The 22,163-nt window shown below is 38.9% G+C and overlaps 1 protein-coding gene across 6 annotated transcripts; it reads right to left on the bottom strand.

The window, feature by feature from the left end:
• Nucleotides 1-1,148: 1,148 nt before the first annotated feature.
• Nucleotides 1,149-21,152, bottom strand: LUC7L3 (LUC7 like 3 pre-mRNA splicing factor). 6 transcript variants are annotated; one of them, XM_059864422.1, is made up of 12 exons: nucleotides 20,947-21,151; nucleotides 14,332-14,398; nucleotides 13,287-13,326; nucleotides 12,879-13,023; nucleotides 11,794-11,868; nucleotides 11,599-11,703; nucleotides 9,575-9,736; nucleotides 8,884-9,167; nucleotides 8,188-8,348; nucleotides 3,215-3,355; nucleotides 3,004-3,109; nucleotides 1,149-1,679 (listed from the first exon to the last, which is right to left on the bottom strand). In XM_059864422.1, exons 1-12 carry the CDS (start codon nucleotides 21,043-21,045, stop codon nucleotides 1,667-1,669), a joined length of 1,398 nt encoding a protein of 465 aa, XP_059720405.1. In that variant the 5' UTR covers nucleotides 21,046-21,151; the 3' UTR covers nucleotides 1,149-1,666. The 6 variants fall into 6 exon arrangements, 5 of the variants coding, with proteins under 5 accessions (XP_059720405.1, XP_059720408.1, XP_059720404.1 ...); XM_059864425.1 differs by lacking the exon at nucleotides 3,215-3,355 and having other exon boundaries at nucleotides 20,947-21,152; XM_059864421.1 differs by having other exon boundaries at nucleotides 1,149-3,109.
• Between the last annotated feature and the right edge of the window lie 1,011 nt (nucleotides 21,153-22,163).

Below are 22,163 nucleotides of genomic sequence, written 5' to 3'. Positions count from 1 at the left end.
GAAAATACTTCTCACAAAGATGAATCTCTGTGGAAGTGTCTGTACAGTCAAATCTGGAGGCAGAAAGGCACTCTGTGTCCTATGCTCTGCAAAACAGAATTTTCCTTCATCTTCAAAGCATTATGGACTCCCCTATGAGATGTGTGAGAATCTGAATCCCAGGCTAATTTACGACAAGCTTCCTCATTTTATGATTTTTACTTTTGCAATGTAAAGGGGAAATGCAAATCCTGTAACAAACAAGTGCAGTGGAAAGTACAAGACAAACATTTTCACCACTGAAAGAAGTAACGCATCCAGGAAGTGGCTGAGTCCTGTCTTGGAAGTTTAAAAAGGAGGAGGTGTTCATCTAATTTCTCCAGTTAGAATTTAGTTATAATTTCACTCGGTTCCACTTAATTTTCTCCCAAAACCACCACACCCGGGTGAGTCTCCATCCCCTGTGCCCCTGTGTCTGGTTTAGAACAATAAAAGTCAAAAAAGGAACATGACTGTCTGCATGTGGTATCAAAACCCAGCACTACTGACCAGAGGGACCAAGATGCAGATTCCTCCCAAGTGCACTTCCACACACAGGCCAAATAAATCAGCACAAGTTACAATGGTGTTCTGTCCATGTCTGACTTTGGATACATTTACAGTCAAGGCCTGAATACTAATGGAAAAGATAATGCTCTTTTTAAAGAATGTAAATTCATTGCCTTACAGCCACAGCACTGACTAGTACACACTGCAGTTCTTCTCCAACAAGAACCACTCTTGCTTGCATGACAGCTTCACAGGGAAGCACAAGGCACATCTCCCTGCCTGTGTGTCTGTTCTGACCAACTGCACAGGACTGTTAATACCACAAACCAATACTGCAATGCAAATAAGAAACAGTCTGGAAGCCAGTCTCAGCACTGGCATCTCTCTAAGCTATGCTGTTGAAGGTGAACTGTTATAAAGAATTAATACTGCCACTTTTTTTTGCAAGATTTCTGTAATTTCTTAACCCACTGCAGCAAAAGGTGCTTTTTGGGGAGATGGTGAACCCAACAGCATCTAACTGCTGCAAAAGTAAGCCTGAAATTAAATCCTGATGGAACCAAAAAAAAACCCCAAACTCACAAACAGCACAGAATAACTAAGCATCCAAATTAATGAAATAAGCTTGAAGACATGAGAAATTTATTAGGAAATAAGCTTATTTAATATTAAATGTTCAATGACAGAGACAATCAAATTTGTAACAGAAATTCAAAGAGACTTTATTTCCATTTCTCATATATCAAGAAGCTAGGAACTGCTTAGTTGTAAAAATCAGATTAATTTTAGTTCAATTCACACAAATACTAAACATTTATTCTTGTGTTTTAAAGTCCAAGAATGAAAACTTGCAATTAAACACTGAGCAAGCCATGTGTTCAGGTTATGTTGGTTTCTTATCTTAAAAAGTCTTAAAGAAAAAGAAGGATACAGGACTTATATTCTCAGTAGCATATGTGCTATTATCAACACATCTTTTTGAACTCTGGGAGGAAACACCAGTCCTGAATTAAATTTTATTAAAAAAAAAAAAAATCTAACTCAACTTTATATTTTTCTATGCCACTACAGCTTTCTTTCACCTCATTTAAAAGCAGATCTTCAGTTTAAGCTGTCTTCTGCTGTCTTCGCAGACTCCTCACACAGTAGTCCTATAACGCAAAATTTTGGGAGAACAGACGATTAGACAGCATTAGGAGCATTTTGTTTACCATTCCTATACACTCGCCCAGTTGTTAGCTGTCATCTTAACTCTACAAAAACATCACCATTGAACATGACTGGCATTAGAAGCAATGATGCAGCATTAATTGTTTAATATCAACATTAAATGTTTAAGAGTTCCTAGCATACGTAATGCAACTACAGTAACAAATTATACTACAAGAAGCTCATTTATCAGCTGTCACCTCCACTGTTAGTTTCTTATTTCAGGAATACAACTAAAGACCTTCTGTAAGAAAGCTATGTCAAGAGTGGGGAAAAAACTTCAAGTTGTCCTTTCAATACATAATTGCCTATTGCTTAGCTGCTTCATTTCCCACAATAGTTTCCAGCATATATTCCTGCCATCAACACTGCCATCATTTGGTGGCATCTGTCTCTGCATTTACATCTGCCTTACAAGCCTGTTACCAGCCACTCCACTCTTCTGTGCTATGGCTGACTGCAAAGTCTCCTACACAGTAGGAAATATTAAGCACATACCTCTTAAAGACTTGAATTGCATTGAAAGTAACAAGGCGAATATTATGTAGTGTTTATTGGATTTTAAACTCTTTAAAGATATCTAATTCTGGGCAGCACTGCATCCCTACACACAGTTGAAAGAAAATTCCATTCTGTTAACATCAGATTTACAGTATTCACACAATACACAAAAAGTCCTTTTCACTAGCTTCAAAATCAAAAACACAACAGTAAGCTTAAAGATTACAGGCAACAGCATTCAAACATGGATGTGGGTAGAGAAAGGAGTACCTGGCATGAGTACCTGCTTAGTTTGACTGAATCCTTGATTTTTAATTTGGCTTTTCATGGGCCGCTCACAACACCAACGCTGTGTGAGGTATGGTAGTCAGCTGCAATAATTCATAAACCCTACACTTCCATCAATCCAATGCTACTGGCTCTCGAGTTACAGAACAAACTGCATTAGAATGCAAGGCAATAAAGCAAAAAAACTAGAAACATCCTTGACAAAGAAATACTAGCAGTTTATATGAAAACAAAGTAGTCCAACATGTGCCTCAAATATTAAGTATTTAAGCAAAAGTTTCTGCTGATGTACCAACACAATATGGACTTAAATACAAAACCAGTTCAACTTTTTTTTAAAAAACGATAACAAAATCCCTAAAAATAAAAAAAGATAATTAATTTTTCTATCGTGGCTATATTACAAATATGTCCCAAAGAGGCACACTAATGGGGGCACGAGTCTGCTACAAAAATAGCTGAGACAAAACAATGTACCTCAAAACGTTTTGCAGGACTACACTGTCATTTCCTTCAGAAGGTGCTTTAGTTTGTCTTCTTACTTGACTTAGTTCCATCTTCATCTGTGCATACTTACGCTGCACTGTTAAACAGTAACAAAAAGCCCTAATCAAAGTTTGAAATAATGCACTTACCTCTGTCTGATCTGAGGTCAAATCAGATCAGTTTTAATTGGACTGAGTGTCACCTTCAGATTTAATGTCTTCATTGGTCCCATTGACCTCATTCTTAGTCTCACTCTCCTTCGAGTCTGTATTTGTGTCTTCACTCTGTTTTTCTCGACTACTGGACTTCATACTACTTTTTTTATCATCAGATCCCCTCTTTTCTGCCATGAAAGAAGACATTGACCATGGATTTCAAAATAAAAACAAACATTGCACATGTGAGATATATACTGCATACAACATGGGACAATTACTTTCTATAGCAATAACAGTAATACTCAAAGAGTTACAGAAATAGGCTTCAGACTACCATGCTGGAATGGAGAGGGGACAAAATAAAGGCAGAAGGAGACAGTATAGGGTGGGGGAAGAGGAGAAAGGTCCAACCTCCTAACAGAGGCAGCTACTCAGCTCTCTGTCAAAGTGAACAAATTGGGGGTAAAGTAGTTAGGCAGATGTGTAATTATGGTGCATGGCTTCCTTACTTACTATGGGACTCTTCTGGTCCCCAAGTTTTGATTTCTGATTGTGTATGGCTTGCTTTGGTTTATAATTTTCATTAATTATGGTTCTTGAAAGAGAATCAGAAAAGAGTGGTGGACAATGTTTGAGTGCATTATCAAAGAAATTGATACTTGCCAATTAAAAACTAGCAATCTCAAACTATCAAATACTTTGGGCAACAATATTAAGCACTGACAGCTTTGAAGGCGGAGATCAGTGACAACCAAAATTAAATATGAAGCTGCACATTTGTCAGCGTTGTTGATTCTCAATTTCATAAAAACAGCAGTCATTTATAAACAACTCATTAAAAGGGCTTGGGGAGACAGCTTAGAAGATATATAAAAAGCAGGTTTTTTTCAAAGGCAAAGAAACAGCAAGCTATGGGGGAAGGAGCCCACAATTTGATCATCAATTGGGAAGCTTACTGAAGCATTTGCTACACGAAAACCTCAATCTTCAAAGAAGGAAGGAAGCCAGAAGTAAAAATATTTCCATGGGAAGAAAAACATTCAGTATTAGAGCTGCGTGCCTCATCTGTAAATTCAGTATTTGCAAATTTAATAAAAATACCAATTCCTGCTGTATTATTTCACACCATAATATTCAACTCTTGCTCAGTAAAGATACTCTGGAGAGAAAAAAAAAAAAATCCAAAAACCAACCTCTCAGATGTCATCATACAGAACAACATTCATGCACTTTTTTCTGATTATTCCCTGCTATCTGGGCAATCAAAATAAATAATATAAATAGATATATCCCTGACACAGGAGCACATAGATCGAACACTCTGAAAAAGCTATTTTAAATAACATTATCACCTAGACTGGCATAATACACTTTTATATTCCAGGATACAAAGCAAGAAATTAAGCTTTAAAAGCGTAGCAACATTCCAACTTCTTTGTTTTATAACACACTACCAAAGGATAGGGTTAAGCCCTCACAGAGAAATGAGGGCAACTACCTAATGACCACCAGTAGTGAGGATTCACCTGCAGCAGCACATCCAGTGCAGGGTGCTTGGAGAAAGCACATGGCAACATCACCCAGCTCACTGAATGACTAAGTCAGTTTGGGTCTGTCTGCCCTCAATTTGGCAACTCCGCAGGTAGATTGCACTCTAACTAACCTTGTTAAAAAGTCTTCTTTTTGTGTCTTAAAGGTATCTCCGGTGCACACGTGGATCCACTGAGGAATAGTAGTCTTGTTTCCCCGCAGAGGACTAGTAGTCAGTCCAATAATCTTATCTTCTGTCCTATGTAGATATGGTAGATCTTAATAGCCCTATGGATGTGCAGTGTGCAGGGTTTTGTTCTGTCTTGTTTGTGTCTTGAATGTGGTCAAGAAGGATAATTTTGTTTAAGGTTAAAAAAAACTAATAAACTGTGGTATGAAAGACCAAACTCTTCTAAAAATTTTAGTATTAAAATAGGTAGACCATACCAAACCGCCAGTTTGCCAAGCAGAACTGAAAAAGTGTATTCAACAAACAGCCCAATAACTTTTCAACCCCTAGAGTATCTGCAAGAAGTTAAGCTCCTCCACTGTATTTTTAATCAGTAAGAGAGAAAGCACATAAAATTAGTTTGCTGTTGGAACTGGTTGTATTATTTCAGCTGTGATCTATTAGGTATAAATCACATTAATATTGATTTTGCTTCCTGATTAAGCACATGCACATTTTTCTGACTGAGATTGTGTGGGCAACTGTGATGTGTTTTGTGAGAATTCTTATCATGACAAAGTGAATCGCTTTACTGTTCAGGAAATCAAACATAATATCCAGTATTACTGAAGTGTTCTTGCAATATTTGCTGAGGTTTAATCACTAACATTAAAACATGATCATAATTTTTTAAATTCAAGTATAAGAATCTAGATTAGGGAAGATAGAAAGCCAAGCCAAAGTGGTCTGGAGTCCCATTCCAGTATTAACCCTTCATAAAATGAAGGTACTTGGAAAATAATTTTGATTTTATAATCTATTTATTGCATCTGCTCTGAAGTTTGTTAATTTGAACAGTAGGTGCATTCTACTGGTTTATATTAAGCTAATGCTCCGCTGGTGTTTACGGCTGGTGGCTCCTTTCTTTAGCAAAGGTATCTCTGACCCTGAAATCTGCGTCACAAACCAAGTGCCCCCATTTTTACACACACTTTTCTCTTATAACCTTGGCTGCCGTCTTCTACAGTATCTGAGTGAACCAGTATCTGAGAAACCAGGACTTCTGAATTTTCAAAGCGTGGGACTAATTTAATGTGCAATTGTACACAAGTCTTGGTAAACTGCTTCCTGGGGTTTTTTAGTGTTAATATTCATGTTTATAAAGCAGTCTGAGATATCCAATGAAAGGCACTACTAGTTACAGCCTTTGCTGCTTACTTTTACAATTGCAGATCAGTGGTGGCTATAAAGTAGATTTGATTCTGGAGACAAGATTCCCAATGTAGCAAGTTAAGATTTAACTTTGAAGTTACTATTGTGCAAAAGCCACACACTTCAAACATATGAATCTCTAAAAGTGTTATTCTTAACTACCTATCTACAGTGCCACATCACAAATATGACGATGCAATGGTGCTTACAGCTTAAGTACAGAAATTAACATTTTGTTGCCTTAGTAATTACTACTGGATTTGGTTTTTTCCTTCCTTCCCTCCTCTTTTTTATTTTTTTCTCTGTCAAAAGACTTTCCCAAAAAAGGGAAAAAATCACAAACTTCTTCAGCATTACAGTCCTGCTCTCTAAGGCTTATTTGTGCTTTTACAAATGTTGGGATGGCAGAGTCAAAAAAAGTAATTGATTTTCCCAGGTGGGATTTTCATCACAGCTCATAGCATCACCTCACTGTCCTCATTTCTGGTGGAAGAAAGTAGCAAGCAGAAAATAAAACAGCCAGCAAGGAAATCAGTCAAATTAAAACTAAAAATACTTGAGACGTTGAAGAGAGATCACTAGCTCCTCTATTTATGGGAAGATTAATGAAAGAACTGAAAAGCTCAAAACCAGACCAAATTTGAATAAATAAGAAAGCAGTTATTTATATGCATAGATAACACACATTCAAGAGAACAGGACATTCTTCACCAAGTACCAGAAATCTGTTCATAAAGCAGGCAAAAAATCAGGTAAGAATAGTAACAAATGGACAAATATAGGCTACAACACTGAATAGTTTAAAGCCTGCACATCATTTCCACTGCCAACGAGCAAGCAACAAAACCCACTCTCTTACACGGCAAAGGAAAATGGGAGAAGAATCAATACTAAAGGTGGCCCACACTATAAACCAGAATAATTCAAACAGTCCGAGGAAGTCGGGGAAGAGAAATACATGAAGCATTACCAACATTTTGGCAACCAATCCACTGGAGAAATACAGAGACGGGTCAAGCAGACAGGCCTATGCAACCCAGACACATGCACAGAGCACCTTTCATTCCAGAGAACCTCAAAAGTACCTTAGAAACACAATTGTTTCATCCATTACTGATGATCAGCCCATGAAGTGGGGTGGCTGTTTCGGACTGGCCATTAGTCAGCTCCCCACCAGAGCCAGAAGTATTACGTTCCTACAGAAGTTCCAAAAAACTTTAAAAGGGGGAAATTTAGCAGTAACAGTGAATTAGTATCTTCTCACAGAATGTGAATGTACAGTGTTCTCACTGTAGCTCTCTGTAATCCTACTTAAAGTTTCTGAGCTTCAGCCTCTGGTGAAACAGTGAGTCACCATGAATGTGGTGGTACATGGCACGTACAGCTACAAAACTGTTCAAAGACTAACACAGCCTTCTGTTCAGACTCACCTGAATACTGACAAAGCAAGACTCACTTTGTTTAAAAAACAAATAAAAAAATAAAAAAAATTTTAAAAAAAGAGGAGAAAGGTGGGGGGAAGAGCAGGAGACTGGGGAGAAGGCATAAATTGTCATTTAGAGCATCACAGGGATTCTGCACTATTTATCTTGAACTGCATTTACAGATTGGGAAAAAAACTTATAAGCACTATTAAAAGAATAATAAAGGAAACATGATAGTGTTGAGAACTAATAGGTGGTACAGGTGAGAAGCAAGGTACCAGCCTCCCACAAAACATGCACCTGCAAAGGGTAATTGCAAACATCCACTGGGAGTAGGAATATAAGACATTCACTCTTAGAAAATTATGATTACAGGCATACATTTTTCAAAAGGTAAACAGGTCTTAAAATATATAAAAATCCTTGCACTCTTCATCTGCAGGCAAACTGCAACAGGTAAGAGAAGGACACTGGGGTGTAGGTATGCACACACATGTAGTGACAGTAACTGGAAAGAAAAAATGCTTCCAATTGCTTACAGCAACACATACACCTCTCAAAATGAGGTCTGAATTGGTACTAAGAACTTTCAGGCATTCACTGAAAAGCTAACAGCTTTTGAGACTCTATGAAAAGATTTGTTTCAGAACTTGCTAAGAACTCAGTCCTTAAACAAACATACCTTTTTCTTTTGACTTCCTGTCTTGTTCTCTCTCTCTGCTTTTGCTTCTGTGCTTGTAGGATTTTCGATCCCGGCTTTTTGACCGTCTCCTGTCCCTACTACGAGACCTGTGTTTCCTTTCTGATCTATCATGGCTTCTGCTTCTCTTCCGATCACGACTCCTTAACATTCAGAGAGAATTTCAAAAATGTAAATCTCAGCTGCTATTTTCTATCTCAGAATATACAACAGTAAAACAGTAGCACTTTTAAATACAGTGATTACCTGCAGAAACCAAATATTAACATATTGTATAGAAATATTTCTCAGTACATAAGAAATATGCCCTCTTCATTTACTGAAACACTTAACTACATAGTTTAAAAGTATCTACCACCATAAAATAAAGACCAGCTGAAGGAAGAAACAAGAAATCATATTTTTTGGGAGCATTCTTTGTTTGCTGAAAGCTCCCTCAAAAAGCCGCTTCTACCACTATGGTTTCATCTTCCAAAAATGGAGACAAGACAGTGACACTCAGAAAAACTTGATTATCCTTAGAGCCAATAAGGCACGTCTTCACTTGAGAAGAAAGACATAAGTGAAGCGAACAAATCAGTGATGTGACTCAGGCTGACAGATAAGTCCCCACAAGATTTTTACCTTTTGGCAATTCACCTGAAAATACTTAAGAGACACAGAGACACACAGAGGTACCTGCTTCGTCTTCTTTCTCTGCTTCTTGACCTTTTGTGGTCTCGTGAGCGGCTGCACCTCCTGTCAGATGTCCTGCTTGAATGCCTGCTCCGTGAACGGCTCCTTTTACGTCTCTCTCTGTCACGAGCCCTCTCTTTCTCCTTTTCTTCCTCTTCACGTCGTCTCTTTCTTTCCCGCTCTTCTCTTTCCCGCTCCCTCTCTTTCTCCCTCTCTTCCCGTTCTAGCTTCTCTTTTTTCAACCTTTCATCACGGTCAGGCTCTTCTGTTCTTTTTCGTAACTTTTCCTTAAAAAAAAAGTTCACAGGAAGAAATGAAGATTACTCAAGACACTTAAGCTTACAGATTCTGAGGATGTAAAAGCCTAAACTTTTAAAACAGTTCCATTTTATCTTCCAAACAAAGGACAGTGCTTCCTAAAATCCCTGAAAAGAAAATCCTTTGTGTTGCAGAACCTTTTTTTGCTTGTCACTCTCACAACGGAGGCCACACTACATTTCCTTTAAAAGGCCATAAAAATTCCAACCTGAACCAACATCCTTGCTTGTTTCTAATGTCACAACAAATTACATCAGTGAAAGCACAGTGCAGGATTCCATTTCTTGGGAATGCTTCACCTTCTTCACACAGCCTTTTATGTAAGTTAGGAAACCTCCAAGCATTTTTAATTTCAGTAACTGGAGGAAATACTTACTTTTAAATCTTCTACAGTAGCTTTTATTTTGGCATAACCCATGTGCTGCTTTCCCATTAAGTGGTCATCTACCCTGGACTGTGCATCTCCTACAATTAAAAAGGCTCCACAAACTTCACAAACTTCCATTTGCTTTTCCTGGGCTGCAAAGCTCTCAATTGTCTGAAAAAAAAAAGAATATTTGATTTGGCAAAAGAGAAGTTTTAGTCAGTGAAGAGGTTTATAACTGTATGTTACTGTTGTCATATCCCAAGCTCTACTGAAAGCTGAAATCACATCTGCCTGCTTTATCTTTGGTTCACTGCACCCCATCACAGTAAACAGGGAGAGATGAAGCCACCCTATGACCACTCCCACATGGAAGCAGCCCATGAAAAACCACAGAACCATTACTCACTGCATTAACATGTATACAGTCATATCTGCAGCTTTCTTGCAATATCAGAAAAATTAAAGTTTTAAGTTTTTCTTTTAAAGCTTTTTTTTTTTCAGTTTTTAGATTTCTTTTGCATCAACTTTTGAAATGTCAAGAGCTGCAGAACTACCATGGAATATACCTCAAGGAATCAAAAGGCTAGAATACCACATCAAGAAAAACAAAGAGAAATACTGGCTTCTATTTAAAAGTATGGTGGTCAAATTAAACCACTGTTTCAACAGACATATGAGAAGTACACTGAAATTTCAACAAAAACCCAGGTTCATGAATCATACAGCATGGACATAAACATACTGTGTGCAACATTTAAGAGCTCTTAAAAAAACAAGTAATCAGGCCTATCAACATTTTTACAAGCTTTTACTTCATTAAGTATACCCCAAAAAGTAAAAACTAAAAATAGTCCTACATATATATCTCAAAAAGTAATCACATTTAAAAAAAAATTAAAGTATTCATCACATCTTTAATATGCTTCATTCTCCCACAAATCAAAAAATTGTTAAGAGAACACATCAAACATTAAAACACATTGTTAACCAACAAAAGCGAGGAATAAAAATCACACCACAAATAAAGTCAAACAAAGCTTTATATGTTTTAAATTTCTTAAACAACTGTTACAAAACCCAATCCACAGATTTTTAAGCATGTTTCAAATAACACACAAGCAAAACTGAAAGAAAATATCCCTATTTTAATAAAAAAACCTTACACCACAACAAATTAAGTCCTTTCCCAATTAATCACTTAAAGCAAAAATTAAGTGAGTCCCAATGAAAAACATCAATCCATATCACACCCAAGAACATGTAAACAAGATAAAGTTCAAATTAACCTCCTCAAAACTATTACACCTTTTAAATAATTTTGCTATGAAAGCATTTCTACTAGAATTATCAGTTTTTTTAATAAAAACAAGATTTCTTAATTCTAAAAAAAACCAACAGAATTTTCAAACTTTCAATCCTTCTGGCTGTTGTTTCAATAAATTGTAACGAAGAGCTCATAAATGTTGCACACAGCAACAAGAACTCTTAAAATATGGTATAGACAAAATTGAATTTAAGAATTCAAACTGAATTCTGAAAACAAGAATCTCAATTTGAGCATTTCATTAAACACCAAAATAAAATCTTTAAACTTAAGCTCCTTTTTATTAACAAGAAATTGATACTTGAAACATTCCCTCTGGCTTCTGCAGCTCTCAGAGTCAGACAGATGCCTGTCACAGCCCAGTCATAGCCCTGACTCAAGTGCCTTCTGTAACAGTTACATTGGTAGCTCAGTAGAATTATACTGCAGAGGTCACCAGGCAAAGTTTAACTGAGACCTCAACTAGAGGAAGGTGCAAGCTCTCCTCCAGGAGTGCTGGGTGAGTAATTTCATAATTTGTGTGCAGGAAGCCTTCTCCCAAGATAGAATGCCTAATCAATACACTGGATTAACACAGCCAAATGTCCTGCTACTATGTAATGAATTCTGCACAGACCTTGCATGCCTTCAGTGGAAGGACATAGTTATTTAGAATGTACTGTGCACCAAACTTTGGTATGTCTCACAGAACTATGCACATGTGACTTACTGAAGTTGTAGACCTCAGCAATTCTCTCTCTTCCTTTAACTGTTCAACGAGTTTCATCATTCCTTGTGCTTCTTCCACCTTTCCTTCTGAACCTAGTTCTTCAATCTAAAAGGCAATAAAAACATTAAAAATTTATTTTTTTGATCAAGTAACAAAAGCAAGAGATCTCTCTCATGGGGGTTAAAAAGCCCTCACCTGTTGAAGCAGTACATCAATTTTGTCAGTTAACACCTGAATCTTCTCCTCATTTTTACCGGTAGGTCCTGCTCCCTGTAAAAAGTACAAGAGTGAGTTGGGGTTTTTTTTCTTTCCTTGTTGGCTTTTTTTTTTTCTTTTGTTAAAATAGCTTAAACACACAAATGTATGTCTTCTCATATTCCAGAGACACTTTGGGAATAACTTCCCCCTGGCCTCTTCTTCCATGAGAAGCTACTAATAATAGTCTAGTCTAACATAAAACACTCCTCAACACAACTTACTCCACCCTTGTTAAGTCTAGTCACACTACTTCCTCCCAAATAAATAAAAATGTTCAAGATCCTGGCCCATAAAAAGTAAGAAAAATGTATTCAAAGTCCTAACTTTAAACTCTGACACTCCCATGCAGCTATTACATATCTTTGCAGACATTCAATTATGACTTAGAGGTTCTGTAGGCTTTAAATTTCAAACTCAGAGTGTAAAATGCAAAAAGAATCTCACTTCAAAGATGTATTAGTTAGCAGTGTCCTCTCAGCAGGCTGCTAGAATAGACTTATTGCCGCACTCCCTCCTCTGCTCCACAAATGGCATCTCTCAATTTCATACTGTCCACAGCTCCTTCTGAAGCAACTGGACTTGACTTTGTACAGAACAGTGAGGTGGGGCAGCAGAAATAGCAAGGCTGCCCTGGCAGTCACAAAACTCAGAGAGCGCAGGCCACAGACACTGCTCTAAATCTACCACGGGGAAAGGCACAGTTTGCTGGTGCAGGGAGGGAGGAACGTGCAACTAGTGGAGAGAACGTAAACTGAGGTTCTCAGGGTAAAGACAACACCTGACAGGCAGAGAACAGATACTCATTCTGAGGAAACAAAGAGACGACGAGAACAGAGAGGGCTCTTGGTGACTCTGGAGTCACTTGGCTTGTCTATTAATGCCGGATGCAATCTGTTGGCTAACAGACAAAAAATCTGATTCATCAGGAATCTTCTGGATAATAACAAGTTTCACCTGAATAGATAAGACCCTGAAGATGCTATCTACAGGAAAAGCTGCCTCAATGACTCCTGCAGACTCACCCCAGAAGACTGTTGGTTCTGTGAAAGAGCCAAACGAGCGTGGCCCCTCCGGATCCTGCGCTCCACCTCAGCAAGCAAGCTCTGCAAATAGCGCAGGAAGTCTCTCTCGTAGCCCACCTTCATAAACCGAGAGCTCTTCTCATACCTGAGAAAAGATTTTAAAAATGAGAGTTCACATCAATCTGTAATAGACTGAAAACTAAGTAACAAGACACACAGTATTATAAATTCTTGCTCACAATAAGAGAATATTACATATTTAAATAAGTAAATTTTTATTTAAATAAAAATTTAAATAAACTTTTGCAAATAAAAAGAGCAAGTAATTCGTAATGTTTGGGCTGCTATTAACAAATTGTAAGATCCCAGAAACTTTATTTACTTTAACATATCAAACAACAAACTTACTGTTTGCGTAGATTTTCATCATGAATTTTTTCACAAGGACCTAAGAAGACAACACAAAAAGATTAAGTTTGCATTCCTAAATGTTGTATTCATATTCCACCAACATTTGTTTGTGCATCATGACAGAACAGAGCTTTAAATATTTCACAAAGATTTTTATGCTTCTGTTTTTCTGCTTCCTTTGCTTGGAGCTTGAAAGACGCACTGAAGAAAAAGAATGCCAACATCATTAGGTAGTTATAAAAAAGAGACTCGACATACAAAGTCATGATAAAGAACAGAATTTCCAGATCAAGTTTTACATCAGTAAATACAAACAAACTATGTAATATCCTAAACACCTGGGGCTTAAAAAAAAATAAAAGAACAAAAAAAGAAAAATTGCATATGAAGGGAAATTTCATCAGGCACTTTCTGATTTCCAGGCTTCTCTGCAACACACTGGCTACTTAAAACAGATCTTCAGAGTAAATTAGGAGGTATGTGCCCTGAGCTCATGAAGGTGACTGTGTTAAAATTCCTCACCTTCCCTAGACTCTCGAACTCTTCAACAGAAACTAACACAGACAAAAAGCCTGATTTTGCTAAGTTAACATCTCCAAACTATGTGCTACATGTAGCCATCAATTACCAGTAATTTAGAGCTGGTCTTCAGATATAACTACTACAGTAAGTGAGTCTTACTTTAGGTAAAGCAGCTCAATAGTACATACTCACACAAAACCAGGTTAAAACCCTGCCCAGGTAGAGTAACCCAAACTAGAAACTGCCACTTGAGCAGGAGAAAAGCATCCCAAACCCAGCAACATAGCTTACACAGTAAGAAAAAAAAAAATTAAGAAGCTTTTTCACTTAGACAAAGTAGGATCTGGAATAAGTATTACTTTTAGCATACTGTATCACTGGCAACCCTTGAAATGAAAAAAAAAAAAAATTTTTTTCAAGTGTTTTGACAAAGCAATTAACAATAAAAACATAGTTTGCATACAAAAGCTCAACTGTAATTACTTTTCCATGAATAAAAATGTAATGACTTATGACTTACCTAGATCAGAACGGGTATTTGTAAATAATTCAGCTGGGCAAAAGCCACAAAGATAGTATTTGCAAACCTGACAGAAGAAAGAAACAGGCATCATTTTTTGCCTCTTGAATTGAAAAATTTATGTAATCGCTTTTTTACTAAAACACAAAGTTTTAGTGTCATAGTTTCCTTTGAACATAGTAAAATTTCTAGAAATTTTACACACCCTTTATATTTCTTGGCAGCAGTACGTGCTACAAGATGCACTTCGATGACAAAACACTAAAAATCTTACTTTTCCTTGCAATAGTAACAGTTCCTAATTCTACCACTAAATATTTAAAATTAGAGGAAGGTGTCATCAATTTATAAATATAAATACTTAATACTTGCAAAGGAAAGGAATGAGATCAGAATGGACTATTTAGTAAGTTTCAGTGAAATTCTTAACTGTGAAAAGCCACAAGAGCTGAGAACAATTGCCACAGAAGCATGGAACATGCTTCCTCTGCTTGCCTGGGACGACTCTGTGTTCAGCCTTCACCTCCTCAGAGCTACCGGCCTGGAGAACCAGAGCCACCTGTACTAAAACATCTGATACTGTCCCAAGGACTTTGATGGCAATTAAAATACAGAATTATCCAGAAGCTTTCCCACTCCAATGCTTTTACAATTCCCTACTTTAAGAATGACAGTCAACAAGACATTATATAGCTCTTCAGGCAGAAAGGCATTCATTTTAATCTGGTTTCATGACATCTAGAAAGGGTTTGGGTTGCTTCTGCACAGTCTGGTTTTGCATTAGTGAGTCAGGTTCTTCTTCTGATAACAAAAAAAATCACCAGAAATTTCAAAAACCCACAAACCCGTTACTCTAGTCAATAATTACTTAACATATGATGGATAAAACCAGCTTTTGTTAAAAAGATTATTCACCCTCACTCATGAGCATGGGCTTAGCTAGTCAAATTGGTCAGTTCCTTAAGTTCATGACACAGAAATATCTCCTATCAATTAGAACAACCATAAGGGTAGAATCAGAAATACTCTCATCCCTAACTTCATAAATAATCTTAATTATTTAACTTTTCACTAGACCCTCCCCACAGATGTGACTGCCATTAATTAAGGTGTAAATCCAAGACTAGCCTGGACGTTCTTCCAGCACCTCCTTTACATTACACCATTTTAACGTTTGGCAATCTAATAACTGTGAATGCATTACAGCCTAGTTCTAATCCTCTCACATATCCTGTGGACAAAGACTTGCAGTATCTTATCTCCCAAGACACACACTGAAGTATCTGAAGAAACCGGGATAAGGACTGAGGCCCCAAACACCACCACCTCACTAAAAAACCTGTGACACCCGTTGATCAAATTAGATCAGCCTCATTTATTTTTCCAAGCTAACTGCAGGACTGCAAACCAGCCTAGAGAAGTTAAAATTCTACTGACTGCTTTACAGAAAAACAATCAGGCTCTCTATTAACAAACCATGGAAAAGAAACACAAACAAACAAATCTCTTATTATGTAATTTGAATACTTCTCCCGTGATCCAGGTTTGGACACCGGTACCTATCAGAAGCAATTTAACAAGAATAGTTAAGAAAACATGTGACATGACTTTTTTTTTTCTCCCCTCTCAGAAAGAAGGAGAAAGTTACTGGACAAAATCTGATCTCAGAAAGTTCTTCTCTGAAAGTTGCAATATCCCTTGTTTTACTACAGAATTACTTCAAAGGAGCAGTTTCTGGGATGGATTTCTGTACTAGTTCACAGAAATGTAACTTCTCTACACATTCTCTTCTTCTTCCATTTTCTCATACTCACATCCAGGTATAAAGATCAGGGGAAAGACACTTCCCAAAAAATTTCAGAGGATTAAACAATTTCCTAAGACACAGAGAGCACAGTAATGACAATGTGACCACACCATACAGTTAAAAGGGTTGTAGAATATCTTCCATCAACCAAAAAATTAAGCAAACTGGCCTGTAACAGTTTAGAAAGCAGTAGGAAAAAAGGAAGCAAAGGAAAAATTAGAAGTATGATGAATAAAACAAAACACCCATCCTCATTAAGAGCAGAAAGAATTACAATGATTACAAAACAGCACTACTAGGAAACTCCTCTTTTAATGAGCTGATTACAGCTAAAAGTTGGAGTAACCAATATTAAAATATGAGGTTTAAACATGCCATACACTGTATTAATGATTTACATATTAAAACCCCAAAACAAACACAAGCCATATCAAACAACCAAAAAAACTCAAACCCAAAATAATGACAAAACATACACAGAGCAAAAAGCTGCCATAATTTTCTTCTACCAGCTCTATATGCTGCCACTCTAGCACTAGGATGGCACTCAGTGTATTACTTGACATTCTCTCCTAAGAAGCAGCCTGCAGAGAAATACTCACTTCAGAGTGGTTCAGACCACTGCAGCTGAAGCAATTTTCTTCCCCTCCCATCCCCATTTCATTATGCTCTTCCACTGTGTTTGCTTCAACAGGAAAATACAACTTGCTGGAAAATTCTGCAGAATTTTGCAGGTATTATTCCAGCTCAGCTTCACTGAGTCCAACATCTACCTTCCCAGGCTGAACATCAACTGCACTTTTAATCAATCCTAAGTCACCAATGGTGAGTGGGAACAGTAAGGGCCAAGGAATGGTCTAAGCATCATGGAACCATTAAAGGACTGAAACAGAGGTGGCTGATAAGCTTCAACTGGCATCACTCATCCACAGTTTATCAGGCCACTGCACTAATCACAAGTAATATGAAAGCACATTCCACAGCAGGCAGTTTGGTAGGCATAACTACCACTGCTGGTAACAAGTATTTACTCCTTTTTGCTGAGTTATTCTGCCAACTCTGCTAGGAAGAAGGTGCAACAGACAAGTGTCAGTGTCAAACTGCTGCTGCAGGATAAGCCTTTGAGACAGCTTGGGTCTCAACGCCCCTGAGTGCTCACACTTTGGTACAACAAACAGGGATGTTTGGAACTTTCCACTTCTTCATCACTAATTCAATAATCCCTGAAATCCCTAGGAGGTGGAAAGCAGTATCCTTTACATCCAAGTCCACTAAGTTAACAGCAAGAATTGCAAGCCCAATTGGAGTTTGGGAAGCAGTTAAATGCTCTCCCATATAAAGAAGCTATTAACAGCTCTATATTGTTAGTGCTTCTACATTAACATGTTTCTCTTCTGCAAGAAATTTATTTACTGATGGAGAAGTAGCTCTCTAACAGTAATAAACAATTACAAAAGCAAATTCCTTTAGAGAGACAATTCCGAGTAAAAAGGCTGAGAATAAAATCCAGCAGACTGTGGGGTACACATCAAAAACTAGTAAATTCCTTCTCATAGTTGAGTTCTTTGAATCCATTAAAGCTCACATGCAGCAGACATTTTAAAAGCAATGCCTGCCCACCCAAATCCAAACAAACAATCAGCCCTTCTCCAGAAACCACTCTTAAAGATAGATGTTATTTGTTGTAGGAAAAGTATTAGTAATGAAAGGTTAAGTCCTCTCCCTCCGTCCCCTGGAGGATTAAGTCCTTAAATTCTACCTAGATACAAAGCAATTTAGGTTGCTGGCATTATCAAAGTAAAAGCACAAAACATCATAAATAGCTAAAATCATCCCATCATACTCTGAATACAAGGCAACATTTTGAGAAACTGCACAATCAGAGGCGATTGCTCACAGTCATTTGTCTCTAACAGCTCTCCATCCCTCTCCACTTTTTTAAAACCCTGAGTTTGCCTTGAAGAAGAATCAAAATTTCAAACCTTACAGGAGCACGGACAGCCCATGCTGTGCGTCTTATACTGCAGAACAGTCTCAGAATTGTTATGCAACCACTATTTCTGTAAGAACCTGCTTTCAAGGCAGGTGGCATATTAAAGCAGGAAGGTGTGAATCAATAAAGAAATACACTTTGTCTACAGATATGACAGTAAGCAGAAAGACTAAAATACGTGATACTAATAATTTCTTCCTGCACACAAAGCCTCTTTGTCAAAACCAGGATCGATCACCTAAAAACATGCCATCATATTGAAATATACCACAAGCAGAATTCCAATTTTTAGAGATTAAAGGCTTAAATCATGTCAAAGTTTTATAGTAAGAACTTAAGCTCTACAAAAGCTTTTATAACATATGATCTACATGTTTCACTGGCACTGCAAATAAATCACACACTGAGCTATCACACCCTCTGCTTCCACACTTTCCACTTCTATCTTGTATTTCACTGCACCTTCCAGTTTCTGATAGCCACATGGATGCAACCTCCAAAGAATAAGCAAAATAGATGAGCTTCTTGTGGGAATCTTCCACATTCAAAACTGATGAAATGTGACACAAAATCCTACACTTTGGGATCAATACAACATGCTGGCATTGAGCAGGCTGCATGTCGGTCAATGTCTAATCTCAAAAGAAATTACATGAGCAGACGTATTTCACCTGAAAAGCAGGACAGCAGGCAGAGGAATTAATGTTACCATTTGAACCTTATCTGCATTTCCTGTCTTTTAAAACATGTCAGCATTGCAAATTTAATCTTTAGGTGACAAAGAAAGTCAAACTGAGACACGTGTTTAACAGCAATAATTGCTAGGGTTTATGAACTCATCATAAATCTAGGAAAACATTCCTTGCAGAAAGGTTGTATTTAATCATAAATAAAAGCAGAAGCAGAGCAAACAGCAGCAGATCCTGCAGGACTGAAGTACTTTCCCACTGCTCTTAGACACAGGACAGTGCTCACTTTCTGAACTGTTAAGAGGAATGGGAAGGAGAGACAAGGCCCTATTTGTAAAACAACAAATCTGAACAGCTTAGAGACTGAGTCCTTTGGTTGTAATCAAACTCTTCAGCCTAAAGCTGTAAGTGAAAAGAAAAACTGAAAATACTCTGTGATTCGTTCAACTGAAGATGAAGAAGGTAATCTGAACTTACTAAAAGTGAATGATGGGGAAAACAAAAACCAACCAAGAAAAGAAGTCTTTCTTACCTTAACAAATAAACCAAACCAATCACCTTATCTGTTCTACCTGGGCCAACATTGCTGAAGCCATTCACCTCGTATTCCATGTATTTCATCTAACTCCTCCTTATTTTAAATTCACAATCAAAAGAAAATATCTAACCAAACACCCAAGTGAATTATTTTCTTAATAAAGCAAGTCTAGAAACACATAAACAAGGTCATGAAAACTTCCTGAACTCACGATCTCCTCCTGACGTGCACTGCTCATCTACAGAGCAGCATTTTTCAAGGGAAAGGTTCCTCACACTTGAAAAATCTAAAGTAAGATAGTTATTAGTCCTTAGATCATACAAATTCAAGCACTCCAAAAAAATTCAAGTATTATCCTCCTTTATAATGACCTAAATCCCATATAAAAACATGAAATCATGTCTTAGATTAAGACACAATTTAGAACAGCCAAATGCAAGCATTTCTCCCTCCTCCCAAATAAACAACATCCCAAGCAAATGCTAAGGGGGGAGCAGCTAAATGTTTTGTGCAGGTTTAACCACAGAAATTCCTATCATTTAAGTGATAACACACATTGTAACTGTGACATTTTCTTTTAACACACGTCATAACGAAAAAAGGTATCACGAACGGGAGAAAATAAAACTTAAGAATTCATCATTGTTCACCTCTCCCAAAGCAGCAGCTATAGGACCTCTGTAGGTACCACTGAGTTTTCCTGAAATAACTTACAATTCAACTATGATAGCCAAAACTAACTCATCATTCATCAGAGCTCAACCAGTTGGAGAAACTCCAACTAATAACAATAATAACAACAACAACGTTGTCTTGTTTGGACTACTTATTGCAAAAGTGAATGAACACCCTATTAACAAAAGTACGTTCAGTACTCCTAAACGACAGTCTTGTTTAAGAGAGTCCGCCACCAGCAGATTCCTCTCAGTGAGGAAATAAAGAAAGAATCAAGCTTTTCTTAACCAAGTCTCATGGTTTTTCCTTGTATTACAAGCTCCAGACATTAAAGTCGGTAAGCGCGTGCCCTTCTTTTTCCTCCCCCAACACCACCCTCAGGAAGAGATCCATATACATTTATCTCCCAAACTAGAACATCTATCTCATCCCCCTTCGTGTAAGTCAGCAGCTTCCACTCAGAAGTGTTGAATCCCTTTAACCGCCCGGCCGCCTTATATTTGTGTTTCCCTACGGGAGACCTCCGCCACCAGCAGCTCTCTGGAAACCCCCGTTCCCGTTAACGGCGGCGCTGGCGGGCACAGCCTTCCCCCGCAGACACCCAAACACCGGGGCTGTTCCTCCTGTAGCCCAACAACAGCCCGGCTGTGTCGGAATCTTCCTCCTCCTCCTCGGCGAGACTCAGCGCTGGTCCCGCGCACGGCCAGGCCCAGGCCGCCAAGCAGGGCCCAGCACGGAGGGCCCAAACCGCACGCCGACAACCCACGGGGAACCCCAGCTCTGGCCGGCACGTCCCCCCTTCCCGTAGTTGTCCCCGGCCAAGAGAACCCACTCATGTCGCTCCGACAAAGCCCCGGCTCCGCGCAATGTGCGAGAGCAGCGAAGGAGGGAGAGGCGGCCCCGCTACACTCACGCTCTCGTGGTCCCACCGCACGTTGCTGCGCTTTTCATCCGGGGCCAGGTTCCTGTCCCGGCCCATGAGCTCATCGAGGAGCTGGGCGGCCGATATCATCGTGAGCTGCGGGCCGAACCCCCTTCGCCAGACACCAGCTCGGCCGCCTCGCCCCGACAACCCGCGCCGTGCCTGACGGAGACAAAATGGCGGCGGCGGCTGGCCCTGCCCACAATGCACCGCGCTGGCCGAGCCCGCCTTGCTCCGCTCCCTCACGGCGCCTCCGCGCTGCCCGGCCCGAGCAGCCGTGTGGCACGCAGGCAAGAACGGGGAGTCCGGACAAATATCGGAGCGCGGAACCACTACAGTCGCGTGTGGCTCCGCGTGAGGGGCAGCGGGTGCTACACAGACGGTGTCCTGCCCAGTGAGGTGCCATGACAAATAATGTCCAGCTCCGTGTGGTATCACTGCAAACGGTAACCTGTCACGACAGAGTGTGTCCAGCCCAGTGCGGTGTCCGAACGCAGGGACCCAGCACAGAGACACAAGGCAAGTGGCCTAGTTGGTCATGGCTGGAGGCTAAAGACACGGGCCTGAGCACAGCTGTCATAGTCCCCTCTCCATCCTGGCAGGAGAAAGTCACCCAAACCGCTCCTGATGCGCTCCTTCTGAGTCCCTGTCCCGAGTGTCTCCAGCTGTGCATGTTCACATAGGAATTCAGGGAAGTGTAGGATCGTTATGGTTGGAAAAGGCTTCTAAGATCATCCAGTCCAACCATCACCACACTCACTAATAAACCATGTCCTCATGTGCCATATCCACATGTTTTTTGAATGCTTTGAGGGATGATGACCACCACTTCACTGGAAAGCCTGTCCCATGCTTGACAGGTTGAGGGAGAATAGAAATCCTGCATACATAGCAAAAATCTTAATCTTTGACCTTGGAAGTGGCCCATTTTGTTTTCTTTTCTAGATGTGACTTTGTACTCGATATATACTGAATTTCACATAGCAATTGTCAACTATTTTCCAATTGCTCAACATCGCTTTGAATGTCCTAAGTGCACACAATTAATTATAATTTTAATTATATCATGTTGTTTGAAAAGCTTGAAGCCAATGTTCATGATGATTAGACTGACAGCAACTTTGTTCAGCATCACTGAGGGCTTCACGCAAGCACCAGTTGTTACCTGAGGAGTTTCCTTTTGGAAACGTCTCCCTAATGCAGCACTG

The sequence above is a fragment of the Haemorhous mexicanus genome, chromosome 20 (assembly GCF_027477595.1).
Source record: "Haemorhous mexicanus isolate bHaeMex1 chromosome 20, bHaeMex1.pri, whole genome shotgun sequence".
NCBI lineage: Eukaryota > Metazoa > Chordata > Aves > Passeriformes > Fringillidae > Haemorhous > Haemorhous mexicanus.
The sequence above is the reverse complement of the archived record's forward strand: the minus strand, read 5'-3'. Positions and strand labels throughout refer to the sequence as shown.

What these genes read in the sequence shown, in the direction of transcription:
- LUC7L3 (XM_059864421.1), bottom strand. Translation starts at nt 21,045, where the DNA reads ATGATATCGGCCGCCCAGCTCCTCGATGAGCTCATGGGCCGGGACAGG. An exon ending in AGAACCAACAGTCTTCTGGG is followed by an intron (nt 11,869 to 12,878) that starts GTGAGTCTGCAG and finishes TACTTTTTACAG; the next exon opens with GGAGCAGGACCTACCGGTAA. An exon ending in TGCTGAGGTCTACAACTTCA is followed by an intron (nt 9,737 to 11,598) that starts GTAAGTCACATG and finishes TTTTTTTTTCAG; the next exon opens with ACAATTGAGAGCTTTGCAGC.